General features: G+C 35.7%; 1 protein-coding gene across 1 annotated transcript in view; it reads left to right on the top strand.

Annotated features, from left to right (window-relative positions):
• LOC108908536 (TWiK family of potassium channels protein 7-like) overlaps positions 1–17,676 on the top strand; it is a 21,534-nt gene extending 3,858 nt beyond the window's left edge. The window contains exons 2-4 of the mRNA XM_023454056.1: positions 16,837–17,127; positions 17,188–17,359; positions 17,604–17,676. Of these exons, the coding sequence (XP_023309824.1) occupies positions 16,837–17,127; positions 17,188–17,359; positions 17,604–17,676 (536 nt within the window). The remainder of the gene's footprint in view (positions 1–16,836; positions 17,128–17,187; positions 17,360–17,603) is intronic.
• The last annotated feature ends 138 nt before the right edge of the window (positions 17,677–17,814 follow it).

The raw sequence follows: 17,814 nt of genomic DNA, 5'->3' as shown, positions 1-17,814 counted from the left end.
GTTGAATGAAATGTATATATATATATATTCATGTTTTATTTTTAATAAAATGGGCCATAATTTCTATTTCTTTTTCTCGACAACAAAGTACATTACGAAAGTCATTCAAACAACAATAAAGTTTCATTTTAAGATGTTTAATCCGAAAAAATACAAAATTAAAAAACGCAGTGGTATCCCAGGAGGCATCTTAACGAAATTATTGAAAAACTTCATAAGAGGGTTCAACATGGGCTTCGTGAAATCTGATACACTTACGGGCACGACGAATTGAGGACTGCTGTACCCGCCACAATAACCCAGCATTGTTCCTTATCACATCACAATGAAACGCGATTTTCTGTAGAAGTTCCTCCCTAGTTTCGAGCGGAGTAGAATACACCAATTGTTTGAGATGTTACCACAGGTAAAAATCCAGAGGTGGATCGAGGAGGCCAGGCAATAGGTCCTCCTCTACCTATCCAACGGTTTGGATACACGTATTTAGGTGCTCCCGTACACCATCGTTGAAATGAGGTGGTGCCCCATCGTGCATGAAGTACATGTTTTGGCGGGTTTCAATTGGTAAGTGTTCTATTAAATCTTGAAAAGCGTTCTGAAGAAACTCCAAATAAAGTTGTCCATTCAATCGTTCCGGTAATACGAATGGTCCAATAAAAAAATTGCCAATGATTCCTACCCAGATGTTAATTGATTGGAACTGATGTTGATGACGCGAAACAATAGTGGCATGAGGATTTTCATCAGCCCATACATGTGATACCATTTTTGGTAAATCTTTCTTCATCCGTAAAATCAATAGTGCTAATGAAGTTTACATTATTTCGTTACTGACCCAATAGCCAGTTTGCAAACTGCATTCTACGAGGAAAATCTTCAGGAATCAGTTCATGTATTTTTTGCAAATGGTATGGATATATCGGCTGTTCTTGAAGAACTTCATGTAGTATTGTTTTCGATTAAACTGTGCTGATAATTTCTCGAGTGCTCGCTGATGGAGTGTCTTCTACAGCAATTAAAATATTTTCCTCTAATTGCGGCGTACGTACAGTTCTTCTCAGACCAGCATCAGTACTATTTTTAAAACATGAATTCCTTTAGTATTCTTTTTCTCGTAAACGGTTCATTTTATTGACAATAAACAAGAGTACCTTTTTTAGTCTAAGGTTGAACCTACCCAGATTTATTATTTTAATGTCATCACACAGGGTGTTAAAAATCTAGGCAAAAAGTTGTAAAGCTTAGCCCGCCCCTGGTAAACAAAAAAAGCTAAATATGGTTCAAGGACACGATATTAAGACGTCCCTACTAGTGTCCATCACATAAAATTTGTATTAAATAATATTAAGTACTTTAAAAGTTATTCAAGAAAAATTTCTAGCGGCGTCCTCCAGGGACACATATCTCCGTAGGGAGGGCCTGTAAGAAAAGTTTTATAGGAACTTGTTATCTAATTTTTTCATGTTCTATCTGCACCCGTGGCATTTCCCACATTTTCCCGGACACCCTGTATAAAAGTGAAGATTGTTCTATAAATTGAAATATACAGGGTGGTCCAAATTGTATGCAGGAAACTTCGAGGGCAGATAGATCTCTTTAAAATAATAGGTGTTTGCCTTACAAACATAGGTCTGGAACGGCCTCGTTTTAGAGATACATGGTGTCGAAGTTATTAAAAAAATGATTTTTTGTTTATATCTCCGGAATCTATTAACCGATCTAAATAAAATTTGGTACAGATAATGTATGACAGTAGGCCTTGCATTCCTTAAAATATGAGCTCTAAAGGTTCAACCAGCGGTGTACAACAAGACAGGCGTGGTCCTCTTTTTATAAAAAAAACTACGCCACTGTGTTTTTTACCAGTCATTGTAACAAATTTATATTCTAATGCACTAAATACGTAAAAAAGGTAACTTGAATTTTTCCCCTAAGATTCGCCGTTCTCAAGTTATTCATATCAATACAATCCCCTTCTGGCAGACTCTTCAAACCATTATTACAAGAATATTTATGTTTACGCTTAAAAGTAAGTGCAAATTGTAAGCAGATCAACAAAATTATTTCCAGATCACCTGTGAGGTAGTGTTCCTAGTGTGTTTTAGTTTCCCCTGGAGGCTTAATCCACTATCTTTACAAATAAGAACAATTTAAATCAAAATAATAAAAATACATTTACCAAGCAACAACAATTAAACAAGAAACGAAATTAACGTTACGTATTTACAGCAATTGTTCAAAATGCGAACCATCGACATCGATACATTTCTGACAACTTTTATTAATGATTAATGGAATTACCTAACTAATATCATGTGGTGTTTTTTTTTTTTAATTCATTACACCCCTCTTCTATTCGCTGCAGTAGTTGTGGTCTTGTATCTATTGGAGTAGAGTAAACTTTACTTTTCAGATAGGTAAACCCAGACATAGACGTCCAGGGGGTTTAGATCTGGCAATCTGGCTGGCCAAGACACTGGATTCTCTGCATCATTGCGGTTGATATTGGCATTTGATCTTCAACCTATCCATCGCCCCATATAATTTTCATTAAGTCATTCTTGTATTATTCTCCTAAAATGCGCAGAAGCACCATCCATTTGTATCGAGCTATTTTGTGGTATATTTAATGGAACATCCTCTAATAATTCAAATAGATGGTTTTCTAGAAAGTTTAGGAATGACTTGGAATTTGGATGGGGTGACAAGAAGAAAGGTCCGAATTATTCCGAGCCACACTTTCACAGAAAATTCGTGTTGAAACGATCTTGTCCGAATTTCATGAGGATTTTCTTGTGACCAAATATTGTGAAAATTCACTACCCCTCGCCTCGTCCAAAGTATTTCTATTAAGAATTCTGGATTATGTTGTGACTTTAAAACAATCACTAACAAAAATTCAGGTGTCTACATCTCCCGGAAGTAAATTTTGCACAGGTTGTAAATGATACGGATTTCTACCATCCTTATGTTGAACTTTTCAAATTTTCGATTTACTCACCCCAAGTTGCCGAGACGTTCTTCGTGTACTTAGCCGAGGGTCATCGTCAAATGTTCTTAAAATTTAATTTTTGTGCCTTTCATTGCGCCGTCGTGATTTTCCAAATATCGTTTTATCCAAAAAGATGAAAGCGACGAGTATAAAGAATTTTGTTGATGTGCTTACAAATTGCACTTATATTTAGAAGTATCTGCCACAAGGGGATTGTATTGGTATAAATAAATTGAGAACGGTGAACTTTAGGGAAAAAATTCAAGTTATCTTTTTTACGTATTTTGTACATTAGAATATTAATCCGTTACAATAGCTTGTAAAAAATACAGTGGCGTAGGTTTTTTTATAAAAAAGGGGGTGACATTGTTCAGTTCAACGACCTCAGAAATTATAGACAGTGCATTGTCTTGGTTTGTTTTGTTCTACTGTAAATATTTTGAGAACTCAGCCTCCTATTGGCTAAAGATATGTGGTAAGGTGCGCGCGCATTACCTGCTCTATGCTAGATGTTTATTATTGTTTACGACTGTCGGCCGCCATTAATTCTTTGCGTCCTTAGTGAGTTTAACGTTGTGTTTACCGTGGATTATTAGTTTTTTGGCAGATTTTATTGTTTTTGTGAATAGACAATGGGAAAATATTGTGTTATATGTAGATTTCGCTTTAAAAGTGGAGGCAATCGATCTTTTCACAGGTAGGTAGATTTACCATGGGCGTAACAGATAACGGAAGCAACGGTAGTTTAAAACAAAATTTGAAATAGAAAATTTTCAGTGCAATAATATTGAAAATATAAAATATTTTTTTAAAACGTTAATTTTGTGTTACGGTTAAATAAAAAGTAACATTAATTGCAAAGGCAACATTATTTAAAAGGAAATATACCTAGGTAATTTGATTTTAGGATTCCTTCGAATGTTGAACGCCGAGACGTTTGGTTCTCTCGCATTTTGAGATGTATAGGAAAGGAAAATATTCCTAAAGATAGTGTTGTATGTTCAGATCACTTCACATCAAGTGATTTCTTAATAAGACCTGGTTGCCGAGTTTATCTTAAGGACACAGCAGTTCCTGAGTTCCCAAATTCGTTTAGTCAAAATACAGGACCCCTATTAAAATTGTATAAACAATTTTTTGCACATAATTCGGGATCACTTTGTATCAATTGCCACCATAACAAATTAGATCCAATAAATCTGTTTTAAGAAATTAAAGAACTTAAAAATATGTGTAATGACCCCATTTACTATTTCCCTTTCATTTATCACTTAATTGTCCTACTTGATATGCATATTATTGTATACAAGTATAGTATAGCTACCATACTATATGTAACTGTAACTTTGTGATTCCTATTTGAACTGGTACAAACTTTTACTAATTAGTATTATTTAACATATTGATGTATATTGTTACTGAGAAAATAAAGATTGTTGTAACTAGTATTACTTTTTTTTCGGCAGTAAGTGCCGTTATGGAGTAAAGCGAACATGGTTCTATTTATTTAAAAAGGAAGTCATTAATATTATTTTAAAATCAAATTAGGTGTGAAATCGGTAAGTATATATAAATTAGACAAATAATAAAATGTATCACCCTTTTTAACACACACGCCACTGGTTAAGAGTTCCCTAGTAAACAAAGAACTAGTGATGGGAGATTTCGAGTGAAAAATCGAGTGGTACTCGATTATTGAGATCACTCGAGATATCTCGAGATGTTTACTCCCACCACTCGAGTGATTATTACCCTACGGTTGCACCCCAAAATGTGCATACTGCAAATAGTCACTGATTGCGTAAGCTTTTTTTTTAGAATAAAACGAAAAAGTGGTTAGGTTTTGATGTGCGTGAGCTTTTTTTTTTTTTTAGCTACGCTCATAAGTAATATATGACTAATACAAACATATTTGTGCGCCGCCAATATCTCGTATCTCGAGTGATCACTCGATTATTAGAAGTACTTGATTACCGATAACTCGATTATCAAAATTGGTCGATTATGCCCATCACTACAAAGTACTATCTTCATCCTTGTTTAATAGCAGGATGTCTCAAGTTGTGGAAAATCAAAACAATTCCTTTGCAATGTATAGGGAATTACTTGTCTACTCATTCTGAGGTCTTTGGTTCAGTTGTACACCACTGGTCGATACTTTAGAGCTCATATTTTAGGGAATACAAGGCCTACTATCATACATTTTCTGTACCAAATTTTATTGAGATTGGTCAATAGATTCCGGAGATATAAACAAAAAATGAATTTTTTTTAACAACTTCAACACCCTGTATCTCTAAAACGGGGCCGTTCCAGACCAATGTTTATAAGGCAAACACCGATTATTTTAAAGAAATCTATCCTCGAAGTTTCCTGCATAAAATTCGGACCACCCTGTATAATAAATTCTATAATTCTTTTAATTTGTCACTTGGTGATTGAAATTCCTTAAATATTTCTAATATTGCCAGAATATCGCGATATTTAAGGACAAAGACAAAGAAGATATTCTTTTTGACACTTATGTCCAAAGTGCATAAGGTCGAAAATCTATCTAGTAAAAAAAACTGAGAAATTCTCCATGAACTTCACTCCATGACGTCACTACTAAAAAGGTTTCTAGCGGCACTCATTTAAACACGCCACTACAACAACAGCTCTGAACTGACTGAGACAAATGAGCACGCCTTCTGCTCCCAACACCTTGGCCTTGAATGCAATGTTGTCAACTTTGTCGAAAACCACAGAGCATCAGAATCTAAGTACTCTTACTTTGTGGATATGCCTCGTAGTAAAAAACAGTGTTCATGTGTCTGAATGGAAAATATTAAATCAATTTTTTTAACAGAAACAGATAAAAATACTGCAGAATATTACACTTAATCTTTAATGTTGCCATTGGCTGAAAACTGAAGACTGCAGAATATTTTAAATTTCCCGCGACAAAATTACGACTTCAATGGCTAAGTCGGGGACACTGTGAAGTCTTGTCAGAATTAGTGTCATTTGAGATGTTCAGTTAAAGAATTATATTCATATATTACGGCGGCAAAATTAAATTAACAGCACCATCTGTCGTTCATTAAGAAGATGGCGACTTTATCAGACGAAACACAGATGGTGCTCGCGTTTTTTTAAGCGGGGAATTTCCCATTACATCTGGAATATTAATCAGGAATAGGTAAATAATACTGTAGGAAGTCCAGGTTGTTGCCTGAGTTGATGAGGAACCTCCAATACAAACACAATTGCCACCGGTACGGCAATTAATGGAAAACGGCTTATTGTTAGACAATATGGAATTAGAATCGATCGGAGCGTCCCGAAATTTGATATTTGATATTCGCAATGTATATTGTGCCGCTTCCGTCCCCCGGAGTCCGGACATTATGTATTGCTTCTCGTCTGGGGTCTATTAATTCTCACGGAATTAATGCAAAATAGAACAAAACCTGTCCTAACTCCATAAATAGTTCGGGAGCTACATTGCGACTTAACCTCAATAGACTACTGTCACTTTGAATGCGGGAGTACAAACGGAGGTCGGTTAATATTAATCAAGTCGCTAGTGTCGCCTAATTCCTTGACAGTAGGGACTCCGCTTGACAATACTGTTACGAAAATTTTCTTTGGTAAAAATAGTCGGTGACAAACGACAAGGCGCTTTCTATTTAATTGATTTATCGATTCCGATTCACTTACCTGAACCGAAGGCTCCCGCTGGCCTTAACCTCAATATAATTACTGCGTTACATAAAGGATTATTAAGTCTCTTCTGCATGAATTAATCCTACGTGGCAACTCTAGACACCCAGAAACACGATTCTGGAAGGCCAATTTCGCCTGCAAATGCATAAAAGCCGTGCGGCTATAAATAACGTCAGCAAAATACGCTGATCTTATCACCGACAACAGCAGACAATTTGTTTAGACCGCTTTGACGTCTAAAAGGATCGCGGCCATCTTCGAGATTAATAGTTTTATTAATTCGAGAAGAAATACGGCTGCAGTGGATCTTAAAAGCCATAAAAATGTCGGCGGATAAGTCTGCTAGCTAGTTCGCAAACAAGAGCCTGTGTCACGTCCAATCCTTATAAATAAATAAAACATTTTATGTGTGTATTGGGGTGTTTATATATGTAGTGTTTTGTTTCTAAATATACTTCTACAATGAGAATTAATACGACCTGTATAGTCTTTCCAATATCAATTGAAGGTTGGCAATATGTACCAGGTTCGGTTGCTGACGCAGCAACTCGGCATTGAAATATATAAAAAACTTGCTCCCATATTTATTTAGCCATACCCATATACAGGTCTGGTCGAAATAAATGTGGAGGTGGTAGGAATGTATACGCCCAGGTGAAGAATACGCGCGAGGGCAAACGGCGTATAGCACAGCTGACTGGACAATAAATCTCAGTTGTTGACAAATAGTTGATAAATTGCCTAACAGTGCAGTGCAGCAATGCGGAATTTGGTGTGATTCAGGTAATTTTAATTTATTATAGGCACCTTCTATTAATTATTCATATTACAAGTGCGAAAGGGAGACATAAGAGGGATATTTTGTTTACTAATATTAGTACAACGTCATTTTGGAAACCTTTTGAAACGGAACAAAACGAAATTTACCATCAACATAATAAAATTGTTTGAGGACATAAATAATTAAAATATGTTGGCCATATGAACATATAATAGAAATTTTCTACACGTTAAATACAAATTATTATATTTTTTTATCTTTAGCAAAAATCATTAAACTTTATTGCTAAGCGTTTTTATACAGGATGTGGGAATCTACAAAAATTACAACTACAGCTTTCTGATGATATTTGTAAAAATCTTATAAGAAAATCTTCGCGTTTTTTTTTTCGTAAAATTCATTTATTCAACGAAAATGAAGGCCGGCCCTGTGTTATTTATTAAAAACTTTGGAAATGCTACCCGAGATGCAACTTTATAATTTAAGTCGGTATAATCTAATACTAGTAATACTAAAAGAAGATTAGGTTACATTGTCAAAAAAATTGTGCAGTTAACTGATTTTGTATTTGTATCATTATTCATTTAATTATTAAATATTAAGCATCGTCCATGGACCCATCAGTGTTAAAAGTAAAAGATTCTAGACAAAAGTTTTTATTTTGTAATTCCACGATAGTGACAGTGTATTTTTTTATAAAGAAGTAACAAATGAGAATAGCGTGCCGATTACATTAAAAACGATATGCTTATTTCTTTGCTTAATTTTTTGTTTTACAATGAACCGAGAAAACAATGCATTTACTATTTCCGAACTTGTCGATATGGTGTTAGTGTAGCCGGAGAAAATGCGCTCGCGGCGACTAGATTGTACCGGAAACGATGGCCACCACGTCACCCACCATATGCAAATACAATCCTACAGTGCGTTCAGCGGCTGCGAGATACGGGAAGTGTTATTCCTGGAGGAGAAGGACGTGGTCAGCAAGTGAACCTTAATGTTGAATATGCAGCGTTGGGAAATCTTGACGAAGACCCCACAATTAGTACTCAGCGACTCGCACAGCCAGTAGGAACCTCATCTCATACCGTACATCCATCTTAAGGCGCCAGTTGTTGTACCCCTATCATCTGCAACCAGTTCAACAGATTTTACCCCCGAATTGTGATCAGCGTATGTATTTTTGCAGATGGTTTTTACGCAAAGTGCCAATCAAGTAGACTTTCCTGCTTTTGTTTGTGTAACAGATGAGGCGACATTTACCCGTGATGAAGTGAATTTCCATATGCACATATGGACCCATGAAAATCCTTACGAGGTTAGGGAAACTCATTTTCAACATCGGTTCTCGGTAAATATTTGTGTTGACATAATAGGCGATGTACTTGTGGGTCCCTATTTCTTTGAAGGACGTCTAAACGGACCAACATTTGCTGACTTTTTGGAGAACCGGTTGCCTGAATTATTGGAAGATGTGACATTACAAGTTCGGGCACGTATGTTTTATCTTCAAGATGGGGCTCCTCCACACAGTACTCGAGAAGTAACGACACTGTTGAATGAAATGTTTCCTCAGCGATGGTATGGGCACTTTGGTCCTGTGCCATGGCCATCTCGGTCACCTGATCTAACTCCAATGGACTTTCATCTTTGGAGTCGCTTGAAGTCATTGGTTTACAATACTCCAATTGCTGCTGACACAATTAGGGGAATACCTGGAATTTAGGAAAATATTCGCCAAAATTGAGTGCGTCGGTACCATGCCTGTATCCGCGCTAATGGAGGAGATCAATTTCAACATTTTCTCTGGAAATGGTAAGTTTTATTTCATTTTGTTCCATATTTTAATGGTTTGTTTAGTGCATGCAGTTGGCAACTACAGATGCTTACGATGTGGTTATGTTTGCGAACTCTTGCAGTAACAACAATGCAATTAAGATAGTTATTACTGTTAATTATTATAATAAGAAAATATCAGTTTTTTTAAATATATTTTTCTTAGTTGTACTTTTGCACTGAAAAATTCCCCAGAAATTGAGAAGTATCTTTCTATCTTTCAACGACGATTTGTTTACGCGGCTGGTCTACAGCACGGAACTAATCATATAGCACACAGACAGGATCGTACCAGAGAAAATATTTTGATCCATAATTGAACTTTAATTTACGAAAAAAAAAAACGCAAAAATAGAACTTTTTCGTATAAGACTTTTTTATTACAAATATCGTTATGAAGCTGTAGTTTAACTTTTATAGATTATACACGCCACACCCTGTATATGTTCAACTGACTTCGGAAAGACTATACAAGGAACTTCGCTAATAGCTCCTTTTTATAAGTTTTTATTTGATTTTAAAAATTTTTATTCGCATTATCATCAACCTTGTGACATATTAAGGTATGGATATGTTATTACAGAAAACTTTTTTTTTAAGTAAGCCCTTTCTATATCTTTATTGGTAAATAAAAGGAGTTGAACTTCCTATTGACAGATGGCACAATTAAAGCATAATATATTACCATAGGACTATTCGAAAAATTCGTTTCAATTTTGTATTTTTTAAATAGCCAATGATTTTATGAAATAATAAAAAATACGAGTCAAGTTTAAACACATTATATCATGTTATTCCATTGCCAAATATTAAAATGCTTGCAAAACAAGAATGGGCTTAGATTATACCCTTATGGAACACCATAATATTTGTAAAATTTGATGAATAATGACGATAACAATGAATGACTTCAAGTGAATTTTGTGAAATATAGTGCTAGAATAACAAGCAAAGATGTTATGCACACACAACTTTTGTTTGCTATCAAATTTCCTTGTTCAAGGCGATAAGACTAATTTACATTTCTACATTCTGAAAGCGGTAAAAGACGTCGCTACGACATCAACAAAGTTTGTTGCTTTGAAAGACACCTTCATATTTCATCTTTATTTGCGTGCCAAGCAGTTGCTGGATATCACTATCGCGGCGTAGGAAGTTCGAGTAATATAAATACCAAAAAAATAAAAATGAAAAGTCGACTATCACCTTGATATATGTTTGTGGCGGAATTGTGTACAGGACCGTAGATGTCGGCTAGGACGACGAAAAATAAGTTAATTCTTAAAAAAAACTATAAAAGTAAAATTTGTGACGTTTATATAAATTTATAACTCGTTTTCATATATTCTTCCTGTATGCCGTGAGTTTGAGTGCTAGTCCACTCCCGACCATAACATTTCAAAAATTCAATTAATGACAATTGAATATGGATATTTCCGTCGCGTCGCGTTGTAACCGCGGCTGTGACAGTACCTGCAAACGACACCAGGGGGCAGGCCGGCTCTCTAGAAATTTAGAACAATGGTAAATTTCCGTCCGCGCCCATAAATCATCTTGAAAAAGTGGTTAATACATTTCCACGGATGTAGTGCCGTTTTATTTTATTGTATTCCAGATAAAAACTATTGTCCATGCCGGACAGCGAGAATAGGGAGCATTTATCTTTTTAGGGGAGCGAGTGTATTTCTGGAAGACATGTTTCCCGTGCTCAGCACAATTCATATTATGTTTAGATGATAGAAACGGCCGGCGGTCTCTATATATAAAGTACGGGGTGCTTTAAGAAAGTACCAATTATTTTTCATGCGATTTTGGAAGCCCTGGGCGGAACATCATTATGTGGTCCTCAAAAAACAAGTTTTCGCAGGACAGGTTTCTATCACTGACAATCAGTTTGAAAGAGCGATCACTCTCATAAAATGTACACAGTTTAATTCTGTTGGCTAAGTGTTAAAAACACACTTTAATTAACTGGAACGAAAAATACTTTTTTGTTCTAGAACCTCCAACTATGGTGCAGGAATCATTTTTTGATCATTTACTGTATACGAGTATGCTGACAGAGCAAGTGAATCAAGAACTTCAACAACTTTCAAAGATATTATTCTATTTGAAAATTATTTTATTTATTTAAACAGCGTTATAAACAAATAGTTCCAGGGTCAGGCAAAGGCCGCTCGGGAATTCGCTCTTATTGTATTAAATAGAGCTTATTTTTACGGTAATTTAATAAAATAAAGGAAGAAATCACCTACGCCTCTTTGTTAACTTTTTTTATAATGTTAATTGTTAATTAACTATTGGACGTATCGGACCAGGATTTTAGAGACAGTTTAAGAAAGGGCTAAACTTTTGTTTCCAAAAAGTTTTATACTGATAGTTCATGTAAAAAACGCGCTAGTAGCAGTGAAAGTTAACGTTAATAAGCGGCAGGAGAAGGTACGCGTGAGATTTTTGAACCGATTTTGAAACGTTCAAGTAAAAAATCTCGCGACCGATGTCCTCATATAATATTAATAATTAATAAAAATTGTTCATCGGAAGCTTCTACTTTCTCAGTTAACTAGTTTTAAAACTTGGCCCCAGTTAGGCATCTCTAATAGTACATTATAATATAAGTACTCTGTGGTCTTGACTAAATCGAGTTCCATGGCTAGACAACCAGTCAAGGCTTTACGGCACCTTTCTTTTTAATTCTGTGTAACATAATGATATTGTTGCACTCCACTTTGCAGAGGTGATAAACACGGGGCTATAAAGAACGCCAAAGTCGCTAGCAAGTTATAGTCCCTGTCGCAGTTTACGCGTCGCAGTATAAAATTATGTAGGTGTTTCATTAACATAATAAAACTTTATTAAAACATCCGGCAAGAATGTTGCCAGCCAAGTTGGCACATAAATCCTACCCCTAAGGTGTAGGACTTCACAAAGGTCGATATATAAAAAAACTTTATCGGAACCGATACCCTTTACCTACACCGGAGCTGTGTCAATAAGATAAGTTGCTTTGTAAGCCGCTAGAGGGCCGTCGAAATAAGTTCGTCAAAGTTTCGCCTTATATCATCCCTTTCATTTATTTTCTTTGAGAGGGAGATAAAAATACATCGGGGAGAGGAAGTTGGGGCCGTTTTATTTTAATCATCTTTCAGCCGAGGGCTTTTCCGAGCGGTAACTCTGAGGAGAGCAGAATTATACAGGGTGTATTTAAATGAAGGAGCACAAATGACACCAGAGATTTCTTAGGTGAAAATAAATTGATTTAATCTAAGATACCTAGGAAGCCGCAGAAGGGCCATTCCACAGCTATCCTCGCAAGAAATTACATCGTTATAGGTGATTATACAAAGATTAATAGATAACTTAAAAACTAGAATAGATAGGTATAGGGAACCCTGGTACCGTTCGAAAGAGAATAAAATTGTGTATCAGAATATAGAAAAACCTACAGGGAGTTCCATTTAAAAAAAACGACTTATGAAGATATGAAGTTAAATAATCTCGGCATTAAATTTCTAGCACCCTGTATGCAATTAAGCCACTTTTAAAGTATGGATAGGAAGCTTAAGGGTTTAGCTATCCCCTCTATAAATATTGTTGCTTTATCTTTCTTACTATAAAATACACATGGTTTGAAGCTAGTCACTGTTTCTCTCCATTTTTTTGAAAAAAATTAAATATTTCGAAAACGGTTAATTTTAGGAATAGGGAAACTTCATAGAAGTCCACCTAAAATAACACGTAGAATCCAAAATTGCAATAATATATAAGGTGTTCTATTTAAAATAAGCAAATTGATGGCGACTTCCGGTATAACCGAAAGTGGTACGTGGACGCCATTATTTTAGTTGAGAAGGGCATGCCCGAAAACCCGGTATCCCAAATTTGCAAAATTCAAATCGAAGTAGTCTCTGAATTAATTCTAATGGGCCGTCACCGGGAGACACCGTGTATATTGTTTTTTATTTAGGAACCCCTATGTTTTATTGCGGATTTAGAAAGAACAGGAAAAATCCCTATACTTTTGTCTGAAACATTTTTCCCGAAATGCATTATTCGAAAGTTCTGCCGTACCAGGACTTTTGGAAGTCGACCACATTTGACCTTGAAGGTCAGAGTCATGGTCAAGACCATCTTTGGATGTAAAATTTCCTGCTCTTTCCAAATCCGCAATAAAAATAGGGGTTCCCATTTAAAAAACTTAACTTGACCTTCAATTGACCTTGAGGGTCAAAGTCAAGGTCAAATCCAAGTTCACCTTCAGATAGCCAGGGAAAAATCCTTACACTTTTGTCTAAAAGGTTTTTTCCAAAATGCTTCGAAAATTTTTCTGCCGTACCAGGACTTGTGGATATGTATTATTTTCCCTGTATGTATTATTTTTCCCGCCCTGAAAATATCTCTCACTAGACAATTTGAAACTTTAGAAATTATTAAGGAAGAACCATTTTTTATTTTTCATTTCGACATTTCGACACCCGTATCTTTTTTATTATGCGACTTGGGATATAGGTATGTTAGGTTAAGTCAACTTATTTTCACCTAAGGAATCGCTGGTATCATTTGTGCCCCTTCATTTAAATACATCCTGTACAAAACTATAATTCGTAACGTAACATATTGTACTTTCTCTTTACAGCACAAAACGATGGAAATAAAAGAAATAGCGATATACATTTTACATGTTAAAAGGAATATACCGCGTGGATCAAAGCGAGTGGCCTATTGGATTATTTCAGAACCTACTTCGATTTAAATTTTGAAAATTGCATACTAGGGTTTTTGGATGTGCTCTTTCCAAATCTAAGAATGTTGTTCCTGTAACGCTTCCAGTTATACCGGAAGTTGACGTCAACTTGAGCCACTCGGTATTGGTTAAAATAGGAAACGACTCTTTTTTATGGTAATTTATTTTTATTACTTAGGAAACTGACAGTTTCCGACGACCGTCCTATTCCGAAACCTAGTTTGCATATTACATTAAATAATTTTTTCGACTACTTGGCGGACTTGGGAAGATTGTTCAACGAAATAACTAACGTCTAGCGTCGCACTGGTTTGGGAAAATAACGTTAATAACGAGAGCGCTCAGCTAATGGAGAAAGTTTCTCGTCTAATGGTGAAGTGTCTGCGGGAAAGTTCAAACAGCACTGTCAAGTTTTGAGAGCATTATCATTTTGGAGCACTTTCAACAACACATGTATTATACACTGAAAAAAATGTCCACAAAACTTTTACACGAGTTCTATCAGCCATTTATGATTTTTTTTATTAAAACTTTATTATTTCCAAGAAAAATTTAATAAAGATCTCCTATACTAATTCGACAGCTCGTAAAAGTATTTCTAAAACCTATTTTCCTAAAAAAAAGTAACATATTGAAAAAAGCACCCGATATCATACATTTAGAGGCACTTTGTATGGAAGCAAAATGTTCTGACAAATAACATATGAAAGATGCCTCACCCGTCTATTAAATTGTATTTGGTAGAGAAATTCTGGAGGAAGCATAAAAACCTAAATAGATTTTCCAAGGGGGAAAACAACATGTATTTTCGTGTCGAAATTATTGAGCGCCCCTATACGGCCATTTGTAAAAGTCACTTCTTTAAAATGTATGGCGCCCGCCGTTCTTCTCGGTTTATATTATTTTAAAAGTTATTATCCATCACAACGTAGCTGTCTTATAGTTCATTTCAGTTTAACAATGGCAACTGTTACTAAAAATCATAAAAAGTACTTTTTAATCAAAGTATTTTAAGTTTATCACAATTTTCCTTAGATTATTTCAAACCAGATGCCTTGATGAAGCAAATGTCTAAAGTCACTGACTTCGAAACTGTTATTGTATTTCCATATCAGCCATACACTTTTTAAATCGATATTAGGTAAAGTTAAGTATAATTTACAAATGTAGTAACACAGTAATAGGAGTTGCGGTAGTCAATAGTCCTATAAAAATGAAATTTAATCAAAGAAAATTGGATCAATCGTTGTGGACTATTTTTTATATGAAAGTACAAGTATTCAACTATAACATGTGTAAATTTCAGCCCTTAATATTAATAAATGAGGTCGTGCGATTTTTTGAAAAAAAAATTTTTTTCGGCCCCTGTTGGTCGTAGGACAGTAAATTCGTGAAAAAATGTCAACTTTCGAATGGCAGTATCGACATTTTGATACGAACTGAAATCAAAAAGTTAATCAAAGTTTTATGGCCTCGAAAGTAAAACCGATTTTTCGATCGTGTTTTGGGATATTTGAAATCGATTTGAGGCTCGCGCAATATTTGCACATAATAGTGTAGAAAATTTTAAGCCCGAGCTCGTTCCTAAATGAGGATTTTACAAAAACGCTTTTTTTGGAAAAACTCGATTTTTGCAAAAATTATAAAATATTTTTCAATTTTGAAAGAATCATTTTATTTTACTCACCAAGAGCTATCCATTCACCAAGTTTCATAAAAAAATATTAATTTTTGAAAGAGATACAGCTATTTGAAAAAATTGCGAATGTTAGTGTTTTTTTTGCAATAACCAATTAATTTATTTATCGATCAAAACCGGTTTGGGCTTATTCGATCCGTATTAAAAATTCCTACAACTTTTGTTTGAAACATTTTTCTCTAAATATTTTTTTATAAATGAAAAAACTGTTTTTTGCGAACTTTGGACGCCATTTTCAAAATTAAGCCCAAAAATTCGGGTGGGGTAATAAGTAGTTCATTGAATTCTACATAATGTTTCCTAATTTTCACATATTTTCAATTACTGAACTATTTTTTGGCACCTCAAAAAGTAATTATTTGATTGGACTACAAAGTGTCAAAGGCGTGGCTAAAGTATTAAATTAGATCGATCGAGGAATCAGCTGTTGTTACTCGTATTTGTTCTCTTTTCGAGTAATCTGCTGACGAATTATCCTAGCTATTCACTAGATAGGTATTGCAGGTATAATTCAATACTGATCGAGGCAACATCCTGTAGAGGTCTTTTAATATCTCTTGAGCCGCGAAATGCGCGAAAGGCGTGGCGTATCCCCATAATTCTTCTAATAAGCACGTTGTGAAAACATTGACTCAGAACTAGACCATGTGCATCATTACAAGTAGAAATGAACTAAGGCGCTCGGGCATCAATAAAGTCAACTGGCGAACGTTCGTTATATATATTTTTATTGTTTAAATTAAAATAATAAAGAATAGGGCATTTTATTATGATATTTGTAATCGGATCAAAGGCTTGTTTACACTAGAGCTCGAGAGAGACTGTGGATGAATAGGTGTAATGTTTTTAGGACGTAGAATAATTTAGGCGACGGTCGGAATTATGTTTCTGCGTATATGAAGGTCAAAGCTCATAAGATTTTAAAACATCTCTACCTTGAAATAAGGTTTAGTCCCTTGATCCTTTAATGATTTTTGGTTTTGAACGTCGACCCACGCAACAACGTCCTGAAGTTTAAAAAACACCTTGTATATATTTTTTTCTTCTATGGCTACATATAATATTATTATTTTTAGGCTACGGATCGGTTTCGCCGCGGACGTCCTGGGGCAAGATGGTGACCATCATCTACGCCCTCATAGGCATCCCCTTGATGCTGCTCTACCTCTCCGCCACTGGCGACGTCCTGGCCAGGAGCTTCCGAAGACTATATGGCAAAATGTGCGGTACTTCGCCACAGAAATTGCAGTGCCCTTGCTCGAACACGGTCAGAGTTCCGGTGACACTGTGTCTGGTCATCGTGCTGGCCTACATCTGCTCTGGAGCGGTCCTGTTTCATCGATTAGAGAACTGGTCACTTTTAGAAGGTAATAACGTTAATTCTTCACACCCTACAAAGTGACTGATAATAAAAATAACCCCCCCAGGTAGCTACTTCTGCTTCACCAGCCTGGGGACGATAGGTTTCGGCGATCTTCTTCCGGGCCAAAAAGCAGAGGACGTTTCGCTGTGCGCGTGCTCCGCCTATATCCTGACCGGCATGGCCTTGGTAGCGATGTGCTTCAGTCTGGTTCAGGACGAAGTTCTCAGCTTACTCAGGTAACTGAAAGTAGCTATAATAACAGTACTGCAAAACAGATTAGGGCGACCACAATTATTCACCTTTTCTGTCAAGGGACCATTCCAGAGGTCCTTAAGAAGTTTTAGCAATTTTGATTATTATTAGCTTTAGGTACCAGTTTGCAGTTTCAGTGGTTGATTATTGAAAATGCTTAACACTGACACTTTATACTTATTAAAAAATCCTTCAACCTTATAAAAACTCAGTATGTGATTGTATTAGGTACCTTGGGGCGACGTGTTCTAAGAACGAGATGAAAACCAAAGACGAAGAAAACGCGATACAAGGATCCTGACAAAGACCGATGACAGAGGGCGCTGCTCCTGTGAAGAGCATCCCCCTAAGGAAAACGCCGCCATTACCGCAGCACAACAGCCTTCCTAGGAAAAGTAACTTCCAGAGGAACGCACCGGGAAGAAGATCTGCAGGTATA

This window comes from Anoplophora glabripennis, unplaced genomic scaffold, assembly GCF_000390285.2.
Source record: "Anoplophora glabripennis isolate ALB-LARVAE unplaced genomic scaffold, Agla_2.0 scaffold207, whole genome shotgun sequence".
Classification (NCBI taxonomy): domain Eukaryota; kingdom Metazoa; phylum Arthropoda; class Insecta; order Coleoptera; family Cerambycidae; genus Anoplophora; species Anoplophora glabripennis.
The sequence above is the reverse complement of the archived record's forward strand: the minus strand, read 5'-3'. Positions and strand labels throughout refer to the sequence as shown.